This window comes from Lepisma saccharinum, chromosome 1 (assembly GCF_977018435.1).
Source record: "Lepisma saccharinum chromosome 1, izLepSacc3.1, whole genome shotgun sequence".
NCBI classification, from domain to species: domain Eukaryota; kingdom Metazoa; phylum Arthropoda; class Insecta; order Zygentoma; family Lepismatidae; genus Lepisma; species Lepisma saccharinum.
In genome coordinates, this window is record NC_139229.1 from 123,986,520 (window position 1) to 124,013,287 (window position 26,768).

Here is a 26,768-nt window from a genome sequence, read left to right on the forward strand (position 1 = left end):
GAATTCGAACCTGGAATCTCTTGCATCATGGTACACTGTGCTAACAGCAGCCAGTGAAAGTTCTATGAATTTCAGCATGTTTTTCAATAAGCCCCTAGCAACAGCAGTGTCAAAATTTTACTGAAAGTAATGATTTGAAACAGTTTCAATTAACTTAAAATTACATCTATCAGACTGAGAGAAATATGACCACCTAACAATGGAACATCTATGCTCTGATCATGATTCAAACCAAGATCCTTTAGAGCTTAACTCTTGATGTAAACACTCAACATTCCCAGCCATTGATGCAACAACATAAATTACACAAACACTCACCAATGATGAAAGGAATTTGATATATTGCTGGAACAGACAATCCTGCAATGAAGCGGCAAGCTGCCCATGACCAGAAGTCAAAAGCCACAGATGATAAAGCTCCGCCCACAATTCCAGTTCCAAGACAGATAAAAAATGATATCTTACGTCCCAACCTAGAAATGATTAACAAAATTGATTAAAACTTCAACATTTACTATATCTCAATTTATGTCTAAAATGACTTCCATCAACATCCTATGCATACCACTGGTGCCAATACCTTAAAAGTTACTTAAATATAGAGAAATTATTTTTATAGCTATTACCATAGTACAAGGTTCCAAGAATGAATGGTGGCGTTTCATGGGGTTACTTTGAAAGATTGGTATACATTGAACGTTGTTCTATTAGCTTCAATCCATCAGACAGTTTCCGCACATGTAATGCAAGGTCCACAGGTAGCACCACAAGGCAGTAATAGAGGAAACTAAACTAAATTCTGTGGCACAACAGCCCTTGAAGGGCCAGGGCCTGCCAGAGCGGCTTTTCATTGGGTGATGTGTGGTCAGCACATCGGATCCCATCGCCACTGTTTTCTGGCTTTCGTGACCGGAGCCCGCTACTTCTTTTCAAGTAGCTTCCCAATTATCCTCACGATGCTGGGTCAACGCCAAAATTTTGGGGCTCCCACCGGGAATCGAACCCGGGACCATTCGCACCAAAAGCAAGAGCGCTAACCACTTGGCTATGCGGGAGCCCCAATAGAGGAAACTATGTAAACAAATTCAGTCCCCATTGTACACTAAAGCCGGCTTTAGACGAAAGCATTTCCTTTAACAATTTTGCTAGCATAAACGCTAGGCACATCGAGATACACCATATATGGCGAGTGCATGGTGTTTACAATTGAAAAACTAAAGTATTCTTCCATACGTGTACATTAAACATTGTAAAGTATATATTTAATCAGCACCATGCTTCTCTGCCTCGGTTTAATAATTATTACAGTGTTTTAAAAATGTGAAGTGATATGTTGTTTACATCTCACACGGCCGCCATTATAACTGCACTCGTAACCTAGAGGTCGCTTCTGATTGATTATGCTACAAAAAATGCTATGGAAATAGGATGGATCCTATCCTTGAGAAATGCCATGAAATATGCCATGGCATCTGAAATGCCATAAGCTTTCTCACTTTACATGGTAGCATTTTGATTATGGCACAAATGTTAAGAAAAATGCTAAGGAAAATGCTTTCGTCTAAAGTGGGCTTAATGCAAAACAAGTGGTCGTTGTTTACTGAAGTGGATAAGGAGGAAACAAAAGAGGAACAACTGCAGTCTGCATTGTGCACTATCGGGTAGGAAGTTAGTGTGACTTATTGCTTCATAGCGTGATGTACACCATACAGGAGAGAGCTGCTTGTGTCCTATGGCTGGTGGAACACAAATCTGTCATTCTGGTACAAAGGCAATTTACATGCGAGTATCAAAAGGATCCACTGCATGAGAACAATATCCGTCGATAGTTTGTGCAGTTCTGGGAGAGGGGAAGTGTGAAGAAAAGAAAATTACCAGGTAGACTGAGGACATCAGACGAAACAGTGTGAAAAAACCAACAATCTTGCATTCAGAGTCCACAAAAATCAATGTGTGGTGTGGTCAATTCAATGTGTGGTGTGGTTTGATGCATAATAAGATTCTGGACCCTCTTATCTTTGCTGAACCAAAATGGGATATCTGGTTATGCTGGGGGATTAATTGTTCATTCAGATTAACGAAATGAAAAGTTCCACATTTATCATTAGGGAACGGAACTTTATGTGCTAAAAAACTCAGAAATATTTATTTTTTATGTGTCATAAATGTTGAAAATATGTGATAAAAACAGGAAAATATGTGACAAAAATAAAAACATTTGGTAACAAAAACAAACTATAACATGCATTTTAAACACCTGAAATTAGTTTCTAAATGATTACCTCTTAGCGAGCTATTTTTTGGAAGAGTTGCAGTGGATCACCATAGTTTTTTCCAAATTCTCCATTGTAAATCTGTGACGATTATCTCTAAAAAGCATCTTATATTGTGAGAAACATCGCTCCACGTCACAAGAAACAATTCTTGCATATTTGAATCACGAAATGTCACTAACGCTTAAGTTTTCCAAAGCTTCGTCTTCCTCTACTTCACTTTCCAAAGCACATGCAATTTGGCACAAAGTTTGAAAACCTTGGTTTTTCCCAAAAAATTCTGTACATTTAGACATTTAGATCCAGTGAGTTCTTGCAGTTTCGTTTCTACTATACGGACTTTACCAATGGAAGCTGCCAAAGTGTTCGCGGACGATTCAAGCTTTCATATGGAATTAGAGAGAATGGACAGGTTTTGTTGAGATGTATGCCAATTCGACTTTTAAGGAGGGCTCCATCAACAGTTCTTGCAGAATTCTTCTTTGTCGATATCATTTACAACAGATACAATATTTTCAAAGTTCTGGCCATAACATCTGCATCCAACCAAGTGCCCCATCGCGTAACTACAGGTGTAGGAGGAAGGGGAACCTCAGGACATTTTTGTTTAAAAATGTCTATTCTTCTAGGCGACTTGATAAAAACTTTCTTCCCATTTGAAACCAGTTTATCGACATTCGGATAAAGAGCTCTTATCTTTTCACATATTCTATGCAACGCATGAGCCACACATTTAACGTGCACCATTTTGGGGTAGCTAACGGCAAGGCCTACTGCAGCTTTTTTCATGTAAGCTGCAGCATCTGTCACGAGGAGAAGAACATTGTCAAATTTTATGCCTTCCGGCCACAATAGCTGCATTGCTTCATTAAAAAGCCTTGCTATTGTTACGTGTAGCCAGCCCCAGGTACTTACAGCTATTTTCTCCCAATAGGATCGTAGGCGAGGTACCAGAAGTCTGCCAGCGAGGGTGTTCAAAGACAAAACAAACCTAGCACTCTCGATATGAAAGAGGTGCAGAGTATAAACATTTTTCCTTCGAGGATTTCGAGGTAGATGAAGTCAATGAGCGATTTTATGTATTTAAAATGAAAATTCGCAAAATATGTATTTACATACGGAAAACTGGAAAATATGTGTTTTTATGTAAAATAAAATTTGCTGTGTTGACATATAAGGCTATGATCAGAATTTTGGCAAAAATGAGGGTCTGTATCTTATCGCAGAAAAAACATTTATTTACATAAAGTTCCTTTCCCTATTTATCATCGTCTTTCAACAAGACAGAGCACCATCTCACTTTGGGCTCATGTGCAAAAGTGCAATGTGCATTAGATATTCTCTTCCCAGATAGGTGGATCAGAAAAAGGGGCCCATCCTGTAGCCCTAAAATGTCAATACCTTACACCATTAGACTTCTTCCTGTGGGTAATGTGAAAACCATGCTTTACAGTGAAAAAAAATTAAAAACGTGGACCATCTAAAAGCAAGAGTCAGAGCAGCAATTGACAGGGTTACTCCAGGCATTCTTGCTCGAGTGCGCACTGAAAATAAGTTATGTTATGACATGTGTAGTGTTGTCAATCATGCACACATTGAAACCTACTATTGTACAAATGGCATCCAGGATATGTTTAAGTTAATGCAGAATTTGCTAGTTACTAAATCATCTGTTTGCTGGCTGTAGAAACTACCTAGGTATTTGGGTTCTAAGCCTAACGAAACAACTTTCCATGCATACTATGTAATGTATCTTTCACAATAACCTCACCGTACCCAATCATTCATTCTCGGAAACTCAGTATTATGGGAATCTGTGCTGGCAATGGCTAAACTCATTTAACTCAACATTTTAATTTGAAATATAATGTTACGAAGAAATAATAAGCATTGCATTTCATTGTAATTAAATGACAGTTTACTAAATACATAAAAACTTCGTTGTTAAATGGGACAAGTTAAAAAGCATGAGACATATTCATGCTTTGAATTATTGAATTCAATGAGAAAAATATTAGAACATTCGAAACCCGATAATTGAAATATGTAGGAACAATTAACTAAATTTCATATCACACTGAACCACACAAGCATCCCTCACACCTATCCTCATCAATAAAATTAACATCCTTGGCTGAACAATTTCCATATCTCAAGTGTTGATTCTTATAATTGAAGGGCTCAGGTGTAAAACATGGTAAGTGACATTTTGGTCATTTCTGACTTCATTAAGAAAAAGGGTTATTAGAAGCTATACTGTAGATAAATTGTCTTCGTGTTGTGTTTATCAATTTCACAAGGCTTCACTGAGTCCAATGCAAATTGTATGACATGGCAATTTGACTCAAAAATTGAAGGATGGCACATTTTACCTTGTAACGCAAAAATTACCAAAATGTCACTTACCATGTTTTACACCCGAGCCCTTCAATTCTAAAATTTGTTTAGAATTTTAGTTCTTTATTAATTTTTTATACAATTTAGGAATCTTGTTGCTAAGTGAAAGTGTATATCCTTACAATTCTTCATGTTAAACCATTCGCAAATGCAACAATGCAGTAAACAATATAATTAAGTATTTAACTTACCTGTCGTTAATAACTCCAAACATGTACACTCCAATAAGGCCTCCAATATTAAGAATAACTAAACCAATAGTTGGATATATTTCTTTCCCACAGACTAATTCAAACTGAGTGAATAAAATAAAATAAATTATAAGAACATCAGTGCATTTTCATTTAAACTCTTAGTGAGTACATGATTTTTATATATAAATAATAAAAAATAATGGCATTCTGAATATATAAACATATAGTTCAGGAAAATAAGAACAATATACATGTAAGATTAAAAATCATAAACCATATGAAGTTGAAAATCTGCAATAAGTATTTCAACAAATAGTAATACACACCAGTCTGCGAATTAAACTTTTTGCTTTGGGGGGATGCACACTTCAAGCAGGATTTTTTCTTGGGGGGAGACATAGTAAGATTTCATATATTACCCTGCAGTCATAAAAACGTGTATTGTTGTTATTATTATTGCTATTATTATTATAATTATTATTATTATTATTACTTTACAAATCATAAAATTCAAATTGAATTGAAAATACTTTCACGTTGTGTACAAGTTCATACTCGAGTCTACTATTTAGACAGAAATTGGATTAGCCTTGCTTCCTTTCCATAAACATCTATCACTTTGTTAATGAACAGTTCTCTGTGTTTTTGTACTTTTTCACAATGCACAGATATCAAACAGAGAGCACATGATCTATGTCCTTCATGGTACCTCTGATCCACGCTTTTACGTACCGAAGGGTACTCTAAAAAAAAGTAATAATTCAAAGTGACGGGATGTGAATTACAAAGGTAAGATCCAGACTTCTTGTAACCCCGAATAGCCAAGAAATTCCAAAGGATTTTATTTAAACTAGGTTAATTCTTGATATTTTCTGCACTAGTCTATAAGTGTCTGATTTTTTGTGAAATTAACATTTTTTTATCCAGAAGTGTAAAAACAAATCACTTGAAGAGAAAATAATATATACCATGCAAGATCTTCACCACATCGGGAAATTTTGAAAATTTCCAGTCCCAATTTTTTTTCCAGATGGTCGGAAAATGGAGAATTTTTTCAGTCCCAAACGTCAGAATTATTAATATTTCTTTTCCAATCCCATCCCAACCACCCCTGCAGTGCAAACTCCTGGTTACGCAGTCAACATCATTCTGTCCCTTGTGAAAAGTTCTTGTTATTTTGTTGTACATGGCAGTTAATTGCTGTAAATCACAGAAAAAAAAAATTACTTGTAATAAAATATAGCTACAATTTCACCATTCGAATTACATGAACGTTTTCTAAATATTTTGGTCCACTCAGTGGCGTATTTGTGATTTCATTTTGGGAAGTAGGTTCATTGGGTATGCAAATTTGTATGTATGTTACCAGTCAGTAAATTAAACTATTGCTTTGCGGTTCTCTGTACCTTAGAACACTGGTTCTAACCTAGGTCATTAAATCTTATGATGTAATTTAGAAACAGTGTATTACATTTCTAAGAAAACCCGAACTCCTACACAAAATGAGCTATCAAACTAATAATACCGAAAACTTATCCAAATTTCCATTACCAGGTTCAAAATTAATGTCTATTTAACCTACTTATGCAAGTTTCGTGTGAACATTTTAATACATATTTGGTGAGGTTGGTCAATTGCAGAATGGTCTTTCTTTAATTCACAAGGATGCATACGTTTCGGTTTGGAAATCTTTGATGACTGGACAGTGTGTTATATAATTAAGAAATGGTATACTGTGTGCTTTCAATTCCATTTTTGAGGGAGATAAAAACATCCCTGGCAGCGATAAAAATAATTATATCTTGCCGGGGATAAAAAAAATTGGGGGGGAAATCCCTGACATCCCTCCTCCCGTTAATTTGCACAGTGATACACATACAGATACATACATACGAGGGGCGATCAGGTTGCTCCGACCCTAACATAGAAGGAATGACGTCACGATTGATTTTTTATTTTGTTATTGTTTAGTGATCCTTTATATGCTTTGAATCTGAATTGCAAGTCTAAGTACCGTACAGTTTTCTTTTTACAGGGCTTTAACTGAGTGAAGTTGTGTCAATGTGCCAGAATGGAGAAAACTGAGGTGAGAGCGGTGATCAAATATTTTGTAAAGAAGAAGTGGACGGTATCCAAAATTCATGAGGACTTGGTGGATACATTAGGGGACAGTGTTCCTTCATACAGTATGGTGAAGAGATGGTGTCGATAGTTTAATTGTGGGAGAGAGTCGTGTGAGGATGAACATGCAGGTGGAGCACCAAAAACTGTCATGACGACCGAAAACATTAACAAAGTCCACGATATTGTGCTGAAGGATCGTCGAGGCACTATCCGTCATGTTGCAGAGAAGTGTGGCCTGTCATATGGCACTGTGCAAACATAATTACCCAGGAATTGCAAATGAAAAAAATTGCTGCAAGATGGGTCCCTCGAAACCTCACCCCAGATCAGAAGCGCACCCGAGTGCTCATCAGTCAAGAACTTCTTGACACGATTCGTGCTGATATAGACGATTTCCTTGCCCGATTTGTAACTATGGATGAAATATGGGTCCATCACTTCGACCCAGAAACAAAATCACAAAGCATGGAGTGGAAACACCCACATTCTCCACCAACGAAGAAGTTCAAGGTGCAAACGTCAGCCAAGAAGTTGATGGCCTCAATTTTCTGGGACTGCACGGGTGTCCTTCTTGTGGACTATCTACAAAGAGGCCAAACCATCACTGGCACATACTACAGTGACCTAATCAAGAAATTACGTGATTCCATCAAGAAAAAGAGGCGTGGGATGTTGACCCGTGGTGTGCTCCTTCACCAGGACAATGCAACTGTCCACACCTCACGCATTGCGAGGGCCGCTATCGCAGATGCATCGTTCGAATTGCTGCCCCACCCACCCTATTCCCCAGATTTGGCCCCCAGTGATTTCCATTTGTTCAAACATTTGAAGAATGACATTCGTGGCAAAAATTTTCTGATGATTCTGAGGTGATAAGGGCTGTGGACTCATGGTTGGAGGACCAGTAGGAAGAATTTTTTTTGCAAGGTATCCACGCGTTGGAGCACCGATGGGAGAAGTGCATTGGAGTTGCAGGGGATTATGTTGAAAAAAAAAAAAAAAATGAAACCCTATTGCCGCTCTTTCTATGTTAGGGTCAGAGCAACTTGATCGCCCCTCGTACATTTATTCATATTTTAGGAAATGAAGTTCCAACGACGATGCTGACAGTGGCCACTGAAATTAATAGAACAAACTAAAAACAGCATCCCGGAAAGGGTAAAAACCTTTATTATTAAGAAAATACTGTGTGCATTTCTACTGTCTTTTTGTCTCCTCAGGCTAATCATGATGATAGGAATGATTGATGATTACATGGAATTTATGAATAAAAAATTACGGTTCAGGATTCAAATCCAGAACCTTCAATGGCCTCAGATATAGAGGAGTTGCGATAACACAACACACAGACAAAGATCATGATTATGCCAACAGAGTTTTAATAGGAAGGATTTCACCTAACACTTAAATTTAACTCAAACCATTACTTACGTCAATAACAATTGATGAAAAAATTTCACTAGTATTAAATTCCCAGCCTGATTTACATCGAACAACAGGCCAGTCAGGATTTGGCTTCAGATCGCTTATAGATGAGTTACTCAGTAAACCTGTGAAGTTAACATCGTATCTCCAGCATTTGCTGAAGGTATCCGAGGAATTTGGGTTATGCTGAAATAAAGAAATATGCCTGAGGTTACACTCAATTATTGGAAACTATACTCATAATACAAAATGTTTCTTCAGTATATCAGATAGATATATGTATTTGTGCACACAGATACTTGCAAGTAAAACAATACACATGATTAATTGACTTTCTTTATTTTACTTTGTTTTTGTGCCACTTTTGGCTAATTTCCAAAGATATGGATGAGTGATGATATGATGAAATTCATGAATGGACACTCACAAACATCCATGCCCAAGCCAGGATTCAAACCCGGGACCCCTGGCATCATAGCGCAATGTGCAAACCACCCAGCCACGGGGGCCAGCTACAACAATACACATGAGTGCCAATCTGTAAATAGTTGTTTCATAGCAAGCATTGTTCAATAAGAGGGTTAATTTTGATCAATGAATTATCAACTTTTCTGACAAAAAGTATTTAAAATTTTATATAAAATACAATAATTAACTATGATTAAGAATTTTTTTTACCATTAACTTCTTAAAATTAACAGCACTTCTCCACAGGGAAGGAGAGAATGTATGTCATTCAACCCCCCCTATGAGAGTGAATGATTGATTTAGTAGAGCACCTTTGAAAATGTATCTTGCAGTAATTATGCTAGAAAATATGAGTGAGAAAGCAGAGGCAGGTAGAATATTTTCTAGGAAAAATCACATTCAGGATATCACTAATTGGGTTAAAAGAGTAATATTTCTCTAGGTTTTCTTGCTTGCTATGTAGTAAAGGGGGGGGGGGGGAGGCAGTTTGGTCTAACTTGAGGTGTTGATCACTCTGGCACTGTTGCTCTATCTTGAACTCAAACTATAGTAGCCATGTATCTCATTAAAATGGGATTGTGTAATTTTTCAGTACTCAATCCTGTTCTTACAAAACAAGCAAACATTACACAGTATATTGTCCCATGTTTCAAGTCGAAGATTAGGACAAATTTAAAGCTGCTGTTCGCCGGCCCCCGTGTTACATTATGCTACAACACCAGGGGTCCAGGGTTCGAATCCCAGCCTGGTCATGGGTGTTTGTGAGTGTCCATTCATCGATTTCATAATATCATTACTCATCCTCATCTTTGCAAATTAGCCAAAAGTGGCACAAAAAGTGAAGTTTAAAATAAACTAAACCAATCAATTAAAGCTGCTGTTCCATTGTTATCAGCCATAAATGATGTCATAAACTAATAAATTAACTCTCACATAAATAGGGTTACCAGACGTCCAGTTTTTTCCGGACATGTCCAACATTTTAGCCTTATGTTCGGCGTTCGGGAGGAATTTGCAAAATATCATAAATGTTTTACATTTTGAGCGTCACATAATATTAATTAGGACAATATGTGCATCAGTTGTACAAAAAGAAATCATGCAAGTTACAAGTCCATGGAGTGCCCTCCCAAACTTGATAGTGGAAGTTATTTTGATTCAACCATTGCCCGAAAAGAGAATAAAAGTTTATGCTAGAAGAATAACGAAAGCAATTAATGAACAAAATTTTGAGGACACATTCTGATGACGCCACTGTTCAATGCTTGAGTGCAATTTCTTGCCTTTGGGTTTATACTGATGGAACACGGTGTTTCCCATTCATATTCAATATTTTGATTGTAAAGCAGGGGTATAGAGAACAAAGTTATTTAGGGTGTCTACCAGTCAAGAAAGTCATGAAAGTCAAGAAAAAGTAATGAAATCGACAAGTAGGTCCAGAAGTAAATAAATAGTCAAGAAATTTTACTTGTGGTCAACAATATTTGCTATCACAATGACAGATTAGTCGATTTAGATTATTTTACTTAATTTTTCTGCAGCTTTGGCTAATCACGAAGATGAGGGGGGATAGTGGTAAGATAAGATGGCTGTAGGGACAATCACAAACATATAGGGACAACACGAGCCCCACATAATATTATACTGGCTGTGAGTACAGACACCAGAGCCTCGCTAGTCTGCCAAATGCAGTCTAGTATGTATTAATACATAAAATAAGTCTAAATCTCTTATACAGCCTCAGTTTTCATTTTAATTGGCCTTTTGGTGGGTTTTTCATTAAATAAATATTTATTTTCTTAATTGCTAATTTTCCAAATTTACCTAAGTAGGAATTGAATAAATAAAGGTTAAGAAAAACTAAAAAAGCAAAGAAAGTGGCCTGAAAAACTCAAGAATTTTTGTTATTGAACTAAAAGCTACGCAAGATGAATCTTCGGGAACCATTTCAATTACGGTAATTGCTGAATATTTGTTAGCCACTACAGGACATAATGCAAATGTTGAGACACTATACTTTCATTACCATCAGCACAACGTACTCACGAGAGAAATATTTTTTTTCATAAAGTCTGTAAAAAGTTTGGTACTGGTCCACATAATTTCAAAGAGTTTGACTGCCCAATCTCTCATAAATATATTTTGACTCAACCTAAAATTTTGAGAAAAATTGGCTTATCTTACCAGTTAAAACATCTACTGTAGTAAGAGGTGTATTGTTTAGTATGAGAAATCTTTTCTTTAACTGAAAAGTGTTAAATTTTAGAAATATGTATTATTTATTGGGAATGTTTTGTGTCCTACATTTCCCGGCTCAGTGGTCACATCACCCACCCTCGATTTCAAGCACATTTCAAAATATTTCCGTCCAAAATGAAGTTTCTTCTAAGAAAGGGAGTTCCAAACAAGCACGGGAGGAAATTTTTAGAGTTCTACGTGCTACGAAACTTACATTTTTATAACATTAAAATTCCTTATCTACATAACATCAATATGGTTTTTCAGGATTTCCATCATGGATTCATGTCACAGGCGCACGACCCGCTATTCGTTCAGTGCCGGGCTTTGGGGTTAAGAGGTAAGTTACCTTATGAGGTTTAATTTTTTGGTACCTTCCTAATGTTTCAGTACAGAAAATGTGTTGGGCAGGTGGCTCCGGGGCACTTTCTAACATGCCTTCCAAAGGGATTCTATAGATAAAGGTGGGTAGCCGGAGCAAAGTGGAGGCGGGCCACGGTAGTGGTAGTGAGGGGTAGGTTAATTACCCCAGGGGCGGAGCCCGGGATCGGCGGGAAATTTGGACAGCAATTTTCATGACATTTCTTGGGGTATAGCCCTGAAAAACCGACTTTTACATACATCCATCGGTACGGGTGCTACAAAACTAACATGGCTGCAAGTAGAGTATGGGTGCCACGAAACTAACATGGCCACAAGTAGACTTCCACCTCGCAACCTCAAACGGCTACATCTCAACTTTAACCGACTCTACAGTCGTAAATACTTCTTTCCGCGTTCCAGGATATTGTTCTTCACAATTTGCAACACATAATCTTCATATAAAACAAAAAAATCCTTGGGAAGTTGAGGGTGTGTGATGTGACCAAGGACCCCATTTCCCTTATAGCGATCTAGTAACCATAGACATAAACACACTGACAGATAAAGAAATGACACTTGAGGAAGGAATAAATTGAATCCTGCACAGGGGTGGGCAAGGATTTGTAGCAACTCACCCCAAAATTCCTCTACCTACCAGATTGCCTACCCCAACCAATCCAAGAAACAAATATTTACACTTTCAAAAAATATGAATAGCTCTTTGTTTCAATAACATGCCTTCACTATTCTTAGAAAGTGAAGGGATTATCAGGCTTCAGGCACAATAATGGTGTTCAGTCAGAGAAGTAGTCCAATACCATCAGGGCACAAAATCTTCATATAAAACAAAAAATTCTTTGCGAAGTTCTCGCACCCATTAAGTATACAGCACTTTGTAGATACACACAGAGAATAGCCATGTGCCAAATACTTTGGGTTGCTTTGTGTACAGAGTTAAAGTAACTACGATGCAGTGAAAATGTTCCTTATTATTGATTGTTACCTAAAGTTATATAGAAGATCGTGCTTCTCTTTTTTTAGGCAAACTGATGATTTTGATGTAATACATGTTTTATCAGCAGTCTATTGGGTTACAATATATAGCAACAGTTGTGCAATATTTTCTGTATACAATGCAGCATCGCCATCAATGGTAACATGTGGCGTTCATCCAGTACCGACCACCCATTTGTCATCCAGTACTGACCAAAATGAATGATGTACAAAATATTAAAGGGTAGCCAAGTTTATACCAATTTTTATATCTTTTCAGGCATTGTAGATGATATTTCTTCTACACAAAAATCTCTAGAGGTATAGACAAAGGCAAGAAAGGAACAAATGCAGTGTAGATTTTGGGCACAAGCTGATTCTGCAGATCAGGACAAGCACTGTTTTGGAACTCTATCTAACATCTTGTAATTTCAATGTTTTGACATGGCTGCAAATTATCAATGTCTAATCGTTTTACATATCTCCTTTTGCGTGAATAAAAATGTCTTACCATTAAATTGTTAATAATTTAGCCCATACAATCTGATAAAGAAGAGCAGTGGTGTATTCTCCCACCACCGGTAAACCAACTTTTTTACATACAAGAAATTGGAAGAAAATTTGAAGTTGTTGGACTGTTTTTGTTTTATTTGCATGGCTGCATTGATGGTTCTTCTATTATATCTAATTTAATATATAATAAAAAAACAATAAATAAGAATTATTGTAGTAAACCAGGTCAAATTTTCAGATTATACCACGGAAGAGACTGGTTGGTACTGGATGACAATTTTCTACACCATGGAAATTTCAACTTTTTTTGTCCATGAGGTCTAATCATCACACTAACCACATTAATGGCAACAATATGATTATGATCTTTTTGTTATTCAATTAATATTCCATTATTAATTTTTTGGGATTGTGCTTGGCAGGGGACAGCTATTTGCATAAAATTTTAAGTAGACATAAGCTAAATAATTAATACGTATTGTTATATCTCTATTCTCTTATCATAATTTTAACATATTCATTTAATAATAATAGAGCTATTAATTAAATGTTATCATCATTTGATTCGGATCCCTCTTGAATCATATTTCTCATACGTGCTTGGTTACTACAGCCACAATTTCTGTGACATATTGCGTACTAAAGTTTTGTGTTTCTGTGTTACGAATTGGATTTCCTTTCTTCCATTAATTTCGAAAATCACTGCCTTCATTAACTTCGTCACTTTTTTGTTTGTTCCCGGGCGGCGGTAGTTGCATTTTCTCCCGTCTGACGTCGCTGGTGTGTGTTTCTTGGCTTGCGTCGTCTGCTTTGCTTTCTTCCGTTGCTGGGTGATGATTGACAGGTTGGGCCTTGGGCTGTCTATCGGGTGGGGGGGACATATAATTCGTAACACGAAACTTTACGTATGCAATATTAAAAACCGCGTTTACCGTATCCATCATGAATTCTGAGACAGTCCTTCAATGGTGTTCCTGCTTTCAGCTGATTACCATATATCTCTACTTCAAACTATGCTTACCGAGTCCAATGGAATGGAAATATATCTTCTTGTCTCTGGTTTCACACCTGGAATTTCCAATTCTGGGACTCTGCACCAGTGGTCCGGAACGTCTGCCATGAAGATCTGAGTGAAGGCACTGAACCCACATGGAATGCAGGCAGGGAGGCAGATGAGCCACAGCAGCAGCTTCTGATATAAACCAAACTCTCCCACCTGTGGCAGGAGGTCATCCAAGTCCATGCCATCCTGTAATGTAATGGCAATTATTATAGAATTGTATAATAAATAAAAATACATAAATCCCTTAAATTAAGTAACTGAGAATTCAGTGGCTATCATACTCAGACTCTACAGTACAAGGGGTTTACCGTGGTGTGGTCTTGGTCTTGATTTCAGCTGAAGCCACTTGGCAGCTGGAAGACTCCTCCACCTGCAAACCCAGCACTGTTAACCTATCACCCACACAGCTCACCAAAATCCACGATTTCGTCCACACCCAAGGTCTTTAAAAAGGCCTGACAGCCTCCACACTCTCGCCCTATTAACAACGGCTTGTGCTTTTCTTATTTTGTACTGCCACATTTTCTAGCCGCGATGATGAAATTATGATTACACGAAATTTATGAAGACACATTCATGTCCAGGGCAGGAATCGAACCTGAATCTTTCTGTAACGAAATCCTGAGTCGATCACTCGACGAGTTTTGTTACATTACGACTGATGTAACCTTCATGGAAAATTTTGTGCGGCAAGAAAGCCCATTTTTGACTCTGGCCCGGGGTGGCAACACTTTAAATCCTACCCTGGATATAGGAACATCATGCGTGTCATTTATAATGTCACAAAGAATGACGTAACATGTAGTTAAAAACGTATACATACTTCTCTCCAGTTCATGTTATGTGTTGCGAGAAGACAATTTTGCAAGCACAGCTGAATCTCGCACCAGGAACAGGTAATGACGGCATTTGAATCACATTCACTCCCTCCCACGCCATTTGCGGCTCTGCATTTTTTTTCTGAAGTTGTTACTCCACAGGAAAATTAATGCCCAACGCATTACAGAACGGAAGCAGCGTGCCCCTGCCCCTGGGACACGTATTCAGAAGCAGGCTGAAAGGATGTGGATTGAAAATATAGAGCCTTCCGTTTCATAATGTACTCAACATAGATTTGCCAATCATTACGGAATGGCCGGGAGTCTCCCGGGCAAAATTTTATCTCCCGGAATAATGGCAACCCACCATCGTGAGGAAATTGGGGAGCTCCGAATGAGTGAGCGGTAATCCGGTCGAGAAGACCTACAACGGCTGGGGGTTCGTCGGGCTGACCACCCGTCACCCCAATACTGGTCTAAGATCTCCACGCTATAACAGGTGACGGAGGAACAGTGTGGGAGGGAGACCAGCAGTCGGTAGGTAAGCCAAGGCTCTCAAGGGCTGTCGCGCTGTGGGTTATTATTAATAATGAGATTTAGTATAATATTGTGGTTATTATTATTATTTATTTATTTTCTTTTCTTTTGGTATTAATGTGCAATTAAACTTCACAATATTATTTTGAAGATCGCCAAAAATGAGTCATTATTTTAAGTAAATGGGAGGGATAGAAATATAAAGTCTAAACACATTGTTGCTCGATTGATTGATTGATTTAGTTTATTTTACTCCGCGTTTTGTGCCTCTTGGCTAATTTGCGAAGATGGAGATGAGTGATGAAATTGATGAATGGACATTCACAAACAACCGAGCCCGAGCGGAATTCGAACCCGGGACCCTTGGCGTCGCAGCGCGATGTGCTAACCACTCGGCCACAGGGTCCGTCCGACATTGTTGCTCGAAAGTGTCTACATAAGAGCTACGTCAAAGTCTTGAGACTTCTTCATTTCCCTCCACCCCATTTTGCTTTTGGTGTAGATTTAGTTCGTATACTCTGCGTGTGGAATTTGTGGAGCAAGAAAATGAAAGGGGAGAAAGGATGTTGGCGGAGCAAAGCAGTGCGCGCTGCTGCAAACGGCTGGTAGCTGCACTCACTAGCCCTCTGGAGTCGAAACTTGCGCAGAGACTCGTTTTCGTTCTGTTGCTCCAGAGATTCCTGGGACAGGGTATAACATGTTATAGTGGGGTTAAGCGAGTTTCAAATGATATTCAGAAGAGTCTGAATCAGTATATTGATTTTGTTTTGTTTACTTACAAAGTGTGGTTGAAAAATTGTTTTCATCACATTTATTCAATTTTGAATTTATTCACAGCAGCAAGAAGGTAACAGCTGATATTCAGGAAATAATCTTCCAGAACATTTTAATCTAAAGGGTTTGAAGGGTAAAGAAATCTCACGGAATGTTATTCTTTAAAGTTGGCAAGCCTAACTGAACATACAGGGTGATTCTTTATGTAGTTTACAACTTCAATAATTTATAATTATTTTTTGGAACCACATACAGACTTGGTTTATATGTCATTATGCAGAAAAACACTTCAAGTTTTTGTATTAGAAATCTGTCATGCTTCAATGTGTGCACCGTTGGTCATCCTGGACATATCCCAACGAAAGTCAATTTCCTGCCAAACATTAACCAGCATTTCAGGGGTAACATTAGCGATGGCTGTTGTGATGCGATCTTGAAGTTCATGACGATTATGAGGTAGGGGAGGGGTGTACATCCTATCTTTCACAAACCCCACAAAAAAAGTCAACTGGAGTGTAATCTGGAGACCGTGGCGGTCAGGCAATTGGTCCACCACGACCTATCCACTTGTCTGGGATAGACCGGTGGCGCCGCATGTGATCAACTCCGCAACTACACACTACGTGAGTCAAAACTTGAAGTGTTTTGCTGCATAATGACATATAAACCAAGTCTGTATGTGGTTCCAATAAATAATTATAATTTATTGAAGTTGTAAACTACATAAAGAATCACCCATTTCCTGTTTGTGCAAATCGATGACAAGGTTCGGGGAGATGTTGTTGTGGAGTCTCGTTACAGCTCGAGGAAAAAGCAGGGGTCAGAATGTGACTGTGACTTTATTGTGACTGTGGCGTAATTGGCTTTACACCCCCCCATTTTCCTCTTGATCGAGTACACATTATATCCGACCTCTGTGGCGGAGTGGTTAACGTAGCGTGCTACACGCCGTGGGTCCCCGGTTCGAATTATAAGCTGGGTATGAGTGTTCTTTGTGAGTGCCGCTTCATCAATTTCATCACATCATCCTCATAGCCGCGATTAGCCCAAAGTGACAAAAAGCGACACTAAATAACAAATATCAAATCAACTACGTACAATTAATAAAATTACTGAAAGTTTTGTTTGTAAAGCTCTTAAAATGCAATCCAGAGAGAAACATTTGACAGTATCAGCAGCATTTGGAGCTCTCGTACAATAGAAAAATAGATTTTTGTCCACCATTTTGAAATGTGTTCACCCTTTTCACTCAAATCCAATACCAGGTCAGTTTTTCAAGGAATCTAGCTTCCATAACAGTTTCAGATTAAAACAAGTAAATTTGCGTCAGTTATCATAGTCGCAAAATATGCAGTTTTATCTCCACTTCATCCCTAAATTACGCATCATATTCCTAAAGTTTTATTTCAAAATTGTAGTCCAAAGAATGCCCTAAAAAACTTGAAATCTTCTTCCTTCTGGTCTAGACGGAGTTTTGAATAAACTACATATCGCACATAACATACGGAAAATTGTTTCTTGGTACGCTACCTTGAAAAGCGATCTCTGATATAGCTCAAATGCAACACGAAATCGGCCCAGCTACTATTAAATTTTCAACTCAAGATCTTCAAATTCATTTCAGTTATCAGTGTCACAAAACGGGTGACGTTCCGCATTTGCCCTCGCGTATCCTAAACCACGCAATAAGAGTAGTTGTAAGTCGTAAGACTACTCTGAGCGTCCTTCAAAAAGGTCCAAAATGTGGTCTATGTAGTGTCTTGAAAGTGTCAAAATGTTGTACAGAGAGCGTTTGATTCCCCTTGCAAATTATTATTCTAGAAAAACATGCTTGTAATTTTATAATTTCCAAGACCTACGTATATTTTGTATATACAAGATCTCGTATATCTTTCAAATTCTCCAATCTCTTGCACATGCATTTGGGGGGGAGGGGGCTGCACCCCATCAGTACCTTCTCTCGTAACCCCTTGCTTTCCACAAAGAGCCCTGGCCCGTGGGCTCCCACCAGAAACGGGCACCGTTAATTTCAAGCTACAAAAAAGCAGAATGCTTCTTATTTTTTATACTTAATAACAAAAGTAAAGTTCAGTTAGCATTCGAACAGAATAACCAAAGTAAAAATTGCGTTTAGACCGAAAGAATTTAGTGTAAAATACAGGAATCAAATTATACTTCCATATTCTACCATCTAACCCAAACAATAAATAGTTCCACAATTTTCAAAATTCCAAAAATGAAATTTCGACGTAAACGTTATGACTAAAATGTCCCCGTAACTTTTAAAGGTTGTTTGTGAACGAGTTGGTAAAAGGTAATAACAAAATAAAATAACCATGCATTTTCGTACACTAACTACACGAAATGTATAAATATAATAATGAAAAACGATTGTACTGGATAATCACTCATCTGGTGGGCCGAGTAAAAAGTTTTCCTAAAGAATATAATAATAACAATTTGGAATAAAGTATGTATATTTTTATTAATTCATAATAGTTATTATTGGTATAACACTCATATCAATAATTATTGTTATTATTACTACTATTCAACTCCAAAAGTCCAAACGAGAGTCTGATTTCAACGTCAGTGAAAAGAAACATTCGAAATCTGCGACACGTTCCACAAATTCAGGGTCACCTTGGTTTTCGCTTTCTACTTTGTCGAATGGAAAGGGATGAAAATATCAATCAAGGAACTAGGTCGACTGCAATTTTCTGGTAGGAACGTGGTCAGCTGGCTTCAAGGAAAGTGAAAATCACCAATGAAGCCGAGTATTTTTATGTATGTTCCCCACCTAAGAATTTATAGGACAAAAGCACAAAAATAAGCAACACTAAAGAATTTCGATGGAAAATTATTTTTCTTCTATTTTTTTCAAAACTGGTAGTCTAGCTGCAGGATTTTAGAACACAACATTGATAGGAATTGAATTTAATTATTTTCATCGAACTTTCAACAGATCTGTAAGCTACCAAAGATGTAGATTTTGTTCAAATTTTCGAAAACATGAGAATATTCCCCAGACAATATATTATGAAACGATATTGAACTGAAACAACAATTTTTGCACCTCGCTTCCAATGTACGTATCTAGCTGGAACTATATTTCAGGAGGGGTTCGAATCAAGTGTCTCATACGTAATACTACTACTACTAATAATAATAATAATAGTTTATAATTAATCGGTGATTAAGATGAATATGTCTATTAGTAATACTAATGTATTTATTAAAGTAGGCTATTCAATAATAATAGTTATTATTATTACTTACATTAACAGCTGAAAAACTGGTGTAATAATTTACATAACATTTTCATTTTCTAGTTTATGACTAGTTAAGATCACTAAACTCTCTTTAAAAGCAGCTGTCCTACTAAATAAATTAATGTAAAAAAAATAGATTACTTGTTTAATACCGTAAAGGTATTAGGTCCAATTGACAAAAAGAAAATTTCTTGATCATTATTTTTTTACTTATTATTATTAGTAATAGTAGTACACATATATTTCTGTAGACTGTCAATGCAAACCCGTACAGTCACAATCTAATCCTTATCTTCATGTAAGCTCTGCGGAAATGAATGTACTGCATTCACGAGTAAACAAGCATTTTGCCTATTTAATTTTGGACTTGGTAAGTTTTCCGGGTGGGGGGTCCCGACCCCCTGGATCGTGTTCTTCTTACGCTGCCGTAGAGTTATGCAAAACACAACGCATTGTAGAGAAGTATTTCAATATTTACATGTCTCATTTTTATTGCCTATGACTGTACAATGTACCCTTGTACTCCGTTCCTGCGTCATTGCTCATCAGATACAATCAAGGTGAAGATGTAACAATAACGCTAAAGTCCTCCACGTGTTGCCCGCGGGGAATCTCACCAAAAAGTTGTTCTGCAACCTCCAATGGAAGGCACACAAAACGTGATCAGCATTTGCATCACCTAATACAACTGAATGTGGCGGAAGCAATGAGAGAAGATTGGTTTTAACAATAAAAGCAGAAAAAAACACACTTAGTGGAATGGTAAATTGCTGGTTTTTCAGTAATTTCATGTGCAACTAATACCACCTCTAGTAATCCATTTAAAATGTTTATGTATTTCGTATTTTTCTTATTTTACGTCACATTTCTGCCTCTTTAGCTTAATTGCGATTTGCGAAGATAATGAATGATAATTCATTAGGCTGTACGCAGAGACATCTGGTTCAAGCCAGTGTTTCCAGACTGTATAATTTATATTTACAGTAATAGTATAGCAAAATCACAATTAAGAGTTCGATCACGCATTGATCACGTGATCAGTACATGTAGCTTCGCACGATCACGTGATTAGTTGTTGCTACTTCAAACATTCAAGGAACATTATTATTGAATCCGATGTGTATACCACAGGGTAATTTTATTTGCATCGTCCATTTTCTCTGCACATTTCCCGTTTTGAACGTATTTGTGGTTTCACTTGGGAAGGGGGGGGGGGGGAGAAGTCTGCATTTCACAAATTCAACGATTACATTAAAGCAGACATCAGGAATTTTGAAGTTCACAAGCGGTGATAATATTTTTTCCGTTTAGAGGACATTTGGGAGTGCTTGGGAGTGCTAAAATCCAAATAGTTCATTTAGTTTCATTTGTAGACACGTCAAGTTTGCTTCAAGGAAGTCTTATTTCTTAAACCTTTACTTTGAATTTGGCGAATCGAAAGATCCATGTATGATCTGATAATAGTTGTTATGTTTCGGTAACATACAAATAAAAGACAGACAGTACTCAGTGTGACAAAAAAATCCTCTTTAAACACCAAGAACAAAATTCAACTTCGCTCCTAATTCTAGATTTAACTCGGTTGCCATGAAAACGGTGCTGCCACCTGTTATCGAAAAATGACCGTAAAATCGGCTTTAGTAATGGCTTAAGATCAACAACTGTATCTGTAATTCGGTTATTTAACAAAAGGAAAGATGTATCACATACGTATTTGTGCTGTAATCCTGTAATGTATCTAATATATTAGTAATCGAATGTATTTAGCTGGAGTTTATATTTGATAAGTGCTCATCCAACTTATAAAATTGCCGATCATTTCATTAAAAACATTAATCATGATTCTATCCGGCTGATTAGATATTTTTGTTTTGCACGTATTGATTGTCAGTGACAGCATAACATAAGGTGAGCACAAGGAATTGTCCTTGTCAAAACATATATTGCTAGAGTAATATATTACTGTACTTTCATCGACCGTTAGATAAGAATACAAACATGCCTGTGTGATAGATGGGCTGTATAAATTCCGATCTTTAATTTTTTTAACTTACTGCTGATATTTTGTTCTTCGAACATTTGCTTTGCTCAAAGAACTCGGCCATAAATCGGTAGAACACCTACAACATGTAACTTACTGGTTAACAAGTTAATAATCTCTGGATGAAACTGGAGGCACATAGTGATTCGGATCCCACTTTAAACTGTAAGTCCAGTCGCGATTAGCCTTACTGTGCATAAAGTGGACTTAAAAACACCAACTCAATCAATCAACTCAATCAATGTGGATGAAACTGATGAAACACAAAAAAGCGCCCAGGCTTAGACCTTGACTAGTACCCTGGATAATGTGTAAAAAAAAATAAGTAATATACCAATGCACACAAATGCTTTCCCTTGAACAAAATTGCGCAATCAACATGATCACGTTTAATTACACTCAACAACAAAGTTAGAGTTTGAATTTTTCCCCACAAAATGGGATCTCTCTCGGGGAAGGAGGGGGGGGTGGCGACGCTAAGGGTGGGCCATGGTCCATCCAAAATCAGGTTGGCCAAACTTTCAAAATGTAATAGGCAAATTCTGTGATAAAAATTAAATGAACACATATAGGTACACAAAATTATAGATATGATGAAATACTCTAGAACATTCGTTTCCACGATCTCTGGTTTTGTAGAATACTTTACGAACTCCTTGTTCATGGAGATCTGAACCTAAATTTTATCACATTTTCAATGTAACTTTTGAATTTGTTTTTACCCAAAAATGTAAATTTCCAGTTAGTTGATAATAAATCCGTAATTGGATCACGTAAAAACAACGCTAAAATGTAATACATTTATATTGACTATGTGTATTTCACCCAGCAAGTTTCAGTTTCATTTGTAGACAAGTCAAGTTTTCTTCAAGGAGGTCTTATTTCTTAAACTTTTACTTCACATAATAAATATCCAAAGTTCATAAAGATGCCCACCAAGATATTATTAGAATAATTAAATGAAGAAGACTTAGGTGAGCAGGCCATATGGCACAAATGGCAGAGGAAAGAAGAGTTTACAGGATTCTTGTTGGGAAATCTGATGGTAAGAGACCTGTACGAAGACCAAGACGAAGATGGAGGTAGGGATGGAAAAGATTCGATTGATATTGCCAGGATAGGAACAGATAGAAGGCTTGTATTGCTTAAACCTTCGGGTTTGAGAAGGCTAGAGAGTTAGTTAGTAGTCCACCCAAATCAACAGCCATCCAATGGCTACACCAAATCAAAAAATCAGGCACCGCCCTTGTGGATTTGGAGTTATGAGTTCGAATGTGACATTAGATTTTACGTAGTGAAATACGGTCATAAAGCCACGACAGCGGTAAACAAATAATATACCGCAATATAAGTACGCTATTTGATTCTCTCACGTTCGAATTTCCAGGTGAAAGTCTCTGAAGTGCTCAAATCTGCAATCCATCGACTCTGGTAACGTTCCTCCAGTGTTAAAATTGTCTGATGAAAATGTTATCTTTGCTTCCCACCCACATGTCCCAGATTGTAGGGGAAAGAATCCAAGTTTGAGACACAATGTGCAGTCTCAGGGGCATATTGCCACCAGGTGTACGATAAGCTTCCAGCAATTTATTCACCAAGGTCTCATAATTGTCTGCTCTTTTGTTACTAAAGAACCTTAAACAATGGTTTTCGAAACAAGTCCAGCATTTCAGTTCATAAAAACTCAAAAGTTTTTATATGTACAAATGTTTCATTCGGAGATGTTACACTAAAATTTTTACAATACAAGCGCCATAATACCGTGAATATTCTTCCATTTCGGTTCAATAAACACAGGCAAAACCCTGTAAATGTTGCCACTGTTTAATAATTGAACAACTTTCAGTCCAATTTCTGATGATGACACGTAGCAATTCACCCCAGAGCAGGAATCATTACAATATCAAAGTAAAATGTATATTTACGAACAGAGGAAGGCGGGGTATTGCAGCAGTCATCATTGATTCGAACATACTCACACATTGTTATAATAAATTCCATTGTTTCAGCTGTGATCCTAAAAGTTTGCCTATCCCTTGAAGAGACGTGAACCTTGCACAAGATCGTGTTTATTCACTTTGCGTTATGACGTGTTTGCTTTGTTCCTCAAATCTGCAGTGAGATGTCTGCATGACTATTGTCATCTATGGTCTCTTATAGTCACCATGTTTATGGAGTTTCAGGAATTTACAAAGTAGCAATGTAGCTGTCAGTTCTAATAGCAGATTTAATATTAGGTCAATAACTTTCATTTCCTTAATTCGAACCACAGTATTCTGTTCTGAATTCATTATGTGCAAGCTAATTTTCATCTTTGATTATTTCAAAATCTGAAGATGCTGAATAAAATCTAACAGAGGTTTCAGACTCAGTAGGTCGAATTCTATAAAATTCAATAGGTTACCTTTCAATAACCTTCTCGTCGTTGTTCAGTGTAATCAGTATTTAGAAGATACCGCAAAATCTAGTAAATAAAACAACAACTGCACTGCTGTGGAAATTGCAATAACAAGTTCCTCGTGTATCGTTCAGTCCCTTTGATCTCCACTGTGTAGGAGTGTCAGCCACATAATAGCAGGGGTGCGCAGAGATCAGTCTATGAACAAGTTTAATCACCAATAGACACGGGAAGGCAAGGTTAAGATATAACGTTCATTGCCTCGTATCTCTCTGTAAAACAAAGAACTTCGAGTACATATGGCATTTGCACAGACATACAAAGAAAGCCAACAGCATACTTATTTATCACATTGATGACCACCAATTACTATGGAACATGCTCTTTTCGCATCTGTACAGTTGAAAGAAATGACGAATGAAGTGACCCTCCTCCAGGTAGAAGAAAAACAGTTGTTAACAGTGGCGGCTATTAGGGGGGCGTGGGGGGTCAGTTGCCACCCACTTTTTGACATTTTTGCTCCCGCACTATGATAAACCTTATCTATCAAGGGAAAGTATACCGTCCTTGCCCCCCTCCCCCAGTTCTGGAACCCAATCGCCGCCACTGGTTGTTAAGCTGTTCTGTTACTTAAGGCTACTTCACTTCGTACCTATTTAGGCTGTGGTCGATAGGCATAATAATAATAAAGGTAATAAAAATAACTGTCGATTTGATTAAACACCCAAGCCAATAAATGACCGTACATGTTCCGGGATTCGAACCTACAAACCCGCCCGGAGGCGAATCGAACAGATAGGGGCGCTGATGCTTTTCAAATGTTCATCACAGGAAAAGGTTATACGGGTGGAATCTCGAAGGTTTAAATTGTTGATAGTAGTCTCAATTTTAACCAAATTGTGTTCCAAATAATTTTTTTTGACATGGATAACTACTTTCTTTCACCAGGAATTCAGTGGTGAAGTCAGATTTGAAAACGAAGTTTTGAGAAAATCAAAATAATATTCCACCAAAGTAATTGAGTATCATTAAACAATAACACACTGTGTTATTCTGCAGAAAGAAATTCAAAACACATAAAACAATTCGAGATGCCATTTTAACTCACGCGTGAAAACAGATATTTTGCAATGCTACCAGTGACTTTCCACATGTATTTCTATTTGTAATATTTCCGGACATATCAACAATGTGATAAATCGGATTGACTCTTAGGGAGATTTCAGACCGAAGCGACACGTTACTCTTGGTATCCGACCCTCAGAAATATTGAACCTTCGAACCGAAGCGACACAACAAACTGCACGTGTCACTTGTCGTTTGCATGTCGTTTTCTCAATACCGTGCATAGTGTCGCCTCGGCCTGTTGTTCGCGCATGCGCGGTGAATGTTTTGATTTAGACTGAAGGGGCTCGTGTGGCTTCCGTATAAAATTCTCCGTGTCGCTTGTCACGTATCGCTTGCTGCTTGTCGCTTCGGTCTGAAATCTCCCTAATAGTATTCGCTAGATTGCTGCAGTGGGAGGATTTCACACAAGAGGCAAATAGTTCGTACGGACGACGCTAGATAGCTTCTTGAGAGCTTCTTCGCTCGAAGCACAATAGTACCCGTTTAACTATAATTTGTCTGTGGTAGTGGGACCTCAAATATGTGAAGTGAAAGAGACAGTGAAAATTAAACTTAGGTAAACATGCTCAATATTTCCAGTTAAAATGTAGTCTAGCCTATCTTACCAATACACAGTGATATATGAAAATGAAATAGATGATTGTGGGCTGAAACTGCCAGGACGGATATTCTACATACACGTGTCTAGGATTATTGTCACATTAAAATGACATTTCATTCTAAATGCCCGAGGGTGGGAAACCCGAAGGACTACTAGTAAGCGGAAATGGTCCCATGCAGTACTCCAGCATCCGCAATGATATGGGTTTCAGCTACAATAATTCTTTATGATTTTATGTATTAAATATCCGCCATTACAAGTTGTTGCTGGTGTATAGTTGTTTTCAGGATAAATAGAATCACAGCAATAACATGTGAAGGGCACTCTCTAGGAGGAAGAGGACACTGTACTTGTACAATTTGCGGAAAAAGCAAGATGAACGAACTATCCTTCTATTTCGTTTTGAATTTTTATTTCGTCCATTTTACTACGCTTTTCTACCTGTCTAAGTTAGATAAAGGACCTCCCCGATGGCGTAGTTCAAGCAAGGCGTCCCGGGTTTGATTCGCGCTGGAATCACACAGCGCACCGGTTCGAATTCCACATTAAATCGAAAGCCAAGTCTCCATTAGCCCAGCTGAGCATAAAGTGGGGTTAAAGCATACTTTAATAAACTGGAGAACCCATACAATGCATTGTACAGGATTCGAACCTACAAACTCTGGCTTCTTAGCTAGCTGAGATAGCCACGTAGACTGACGACTTTGCGACTTTGTCCTACATGACATTTCGGTTGGTTTCAAGCTTTTTGATATCAGCTTAAACGGCAATCTTAGCGTAGCCAAGGGTACAATGTTTGAATCCCGGGTAAGGTATGTGTTTTTAGTCCACCATTTATCATCCTACTCCATGCGACCATTCATCCTAGAAAGGTAGAAAAGTGACGTAAAATAGCAAAACTACATGATGCTATTCCATTCAGTATGATGTACTGCGGGTCTAAAGAACTACAGGATAAACTAGATATATTCTCTGACCGCTCTTACTTTCGAGATTTTCTTTTGGTCTTAAGTCCACTTTATGCACATGTAGGCTAATCGGGACTGAATCTACAGTTTAAAGAGAGATCCGAACTACTCTCTACCTCCGCCTGGTATTGAACAGGCCCCCTTTGTTTGCAAAACTGAGTCTCAAAGAGAAATAGAACA

At 37.6% G+C, this 26,768-nt stretch overlaps 1 protein-coding gene across 2 annotated transcripts in view; it reads right to left on the bottom strand.

Annotated features, from left to right (window-relative positions):
- LOC146000485 (carcinine transporter-like) overlaps positions 1-26,768 on the bottom strand; it is a 123,704-nt gene that overhangs the window by 17,835 nt on the left and 79,101 nt on the right. For both annotated transcript variants that reach the window (XM_083138201.1, XM_083138191.1), the window contains exons 2-5: positions 14,010-14,237; positions 8,420-8,599; positions 4,862-4,965; positions 319-473 (exon numbers count right to left, since the gene is read on the bottom strand). In XM_083138201.1, the coding sequence (XP_082994327.1) occupies positions 319-473; positions 4,862-4,965; positions 8,420-8,599; positions 14,010-14,237 (667 nt within the window). The remainder of the gene's footprint in view (positions 1-318; positions 474-4,861; positions 4,966-8,419; positions 8,600-14,009; positions 14,238-26,768) is intronic.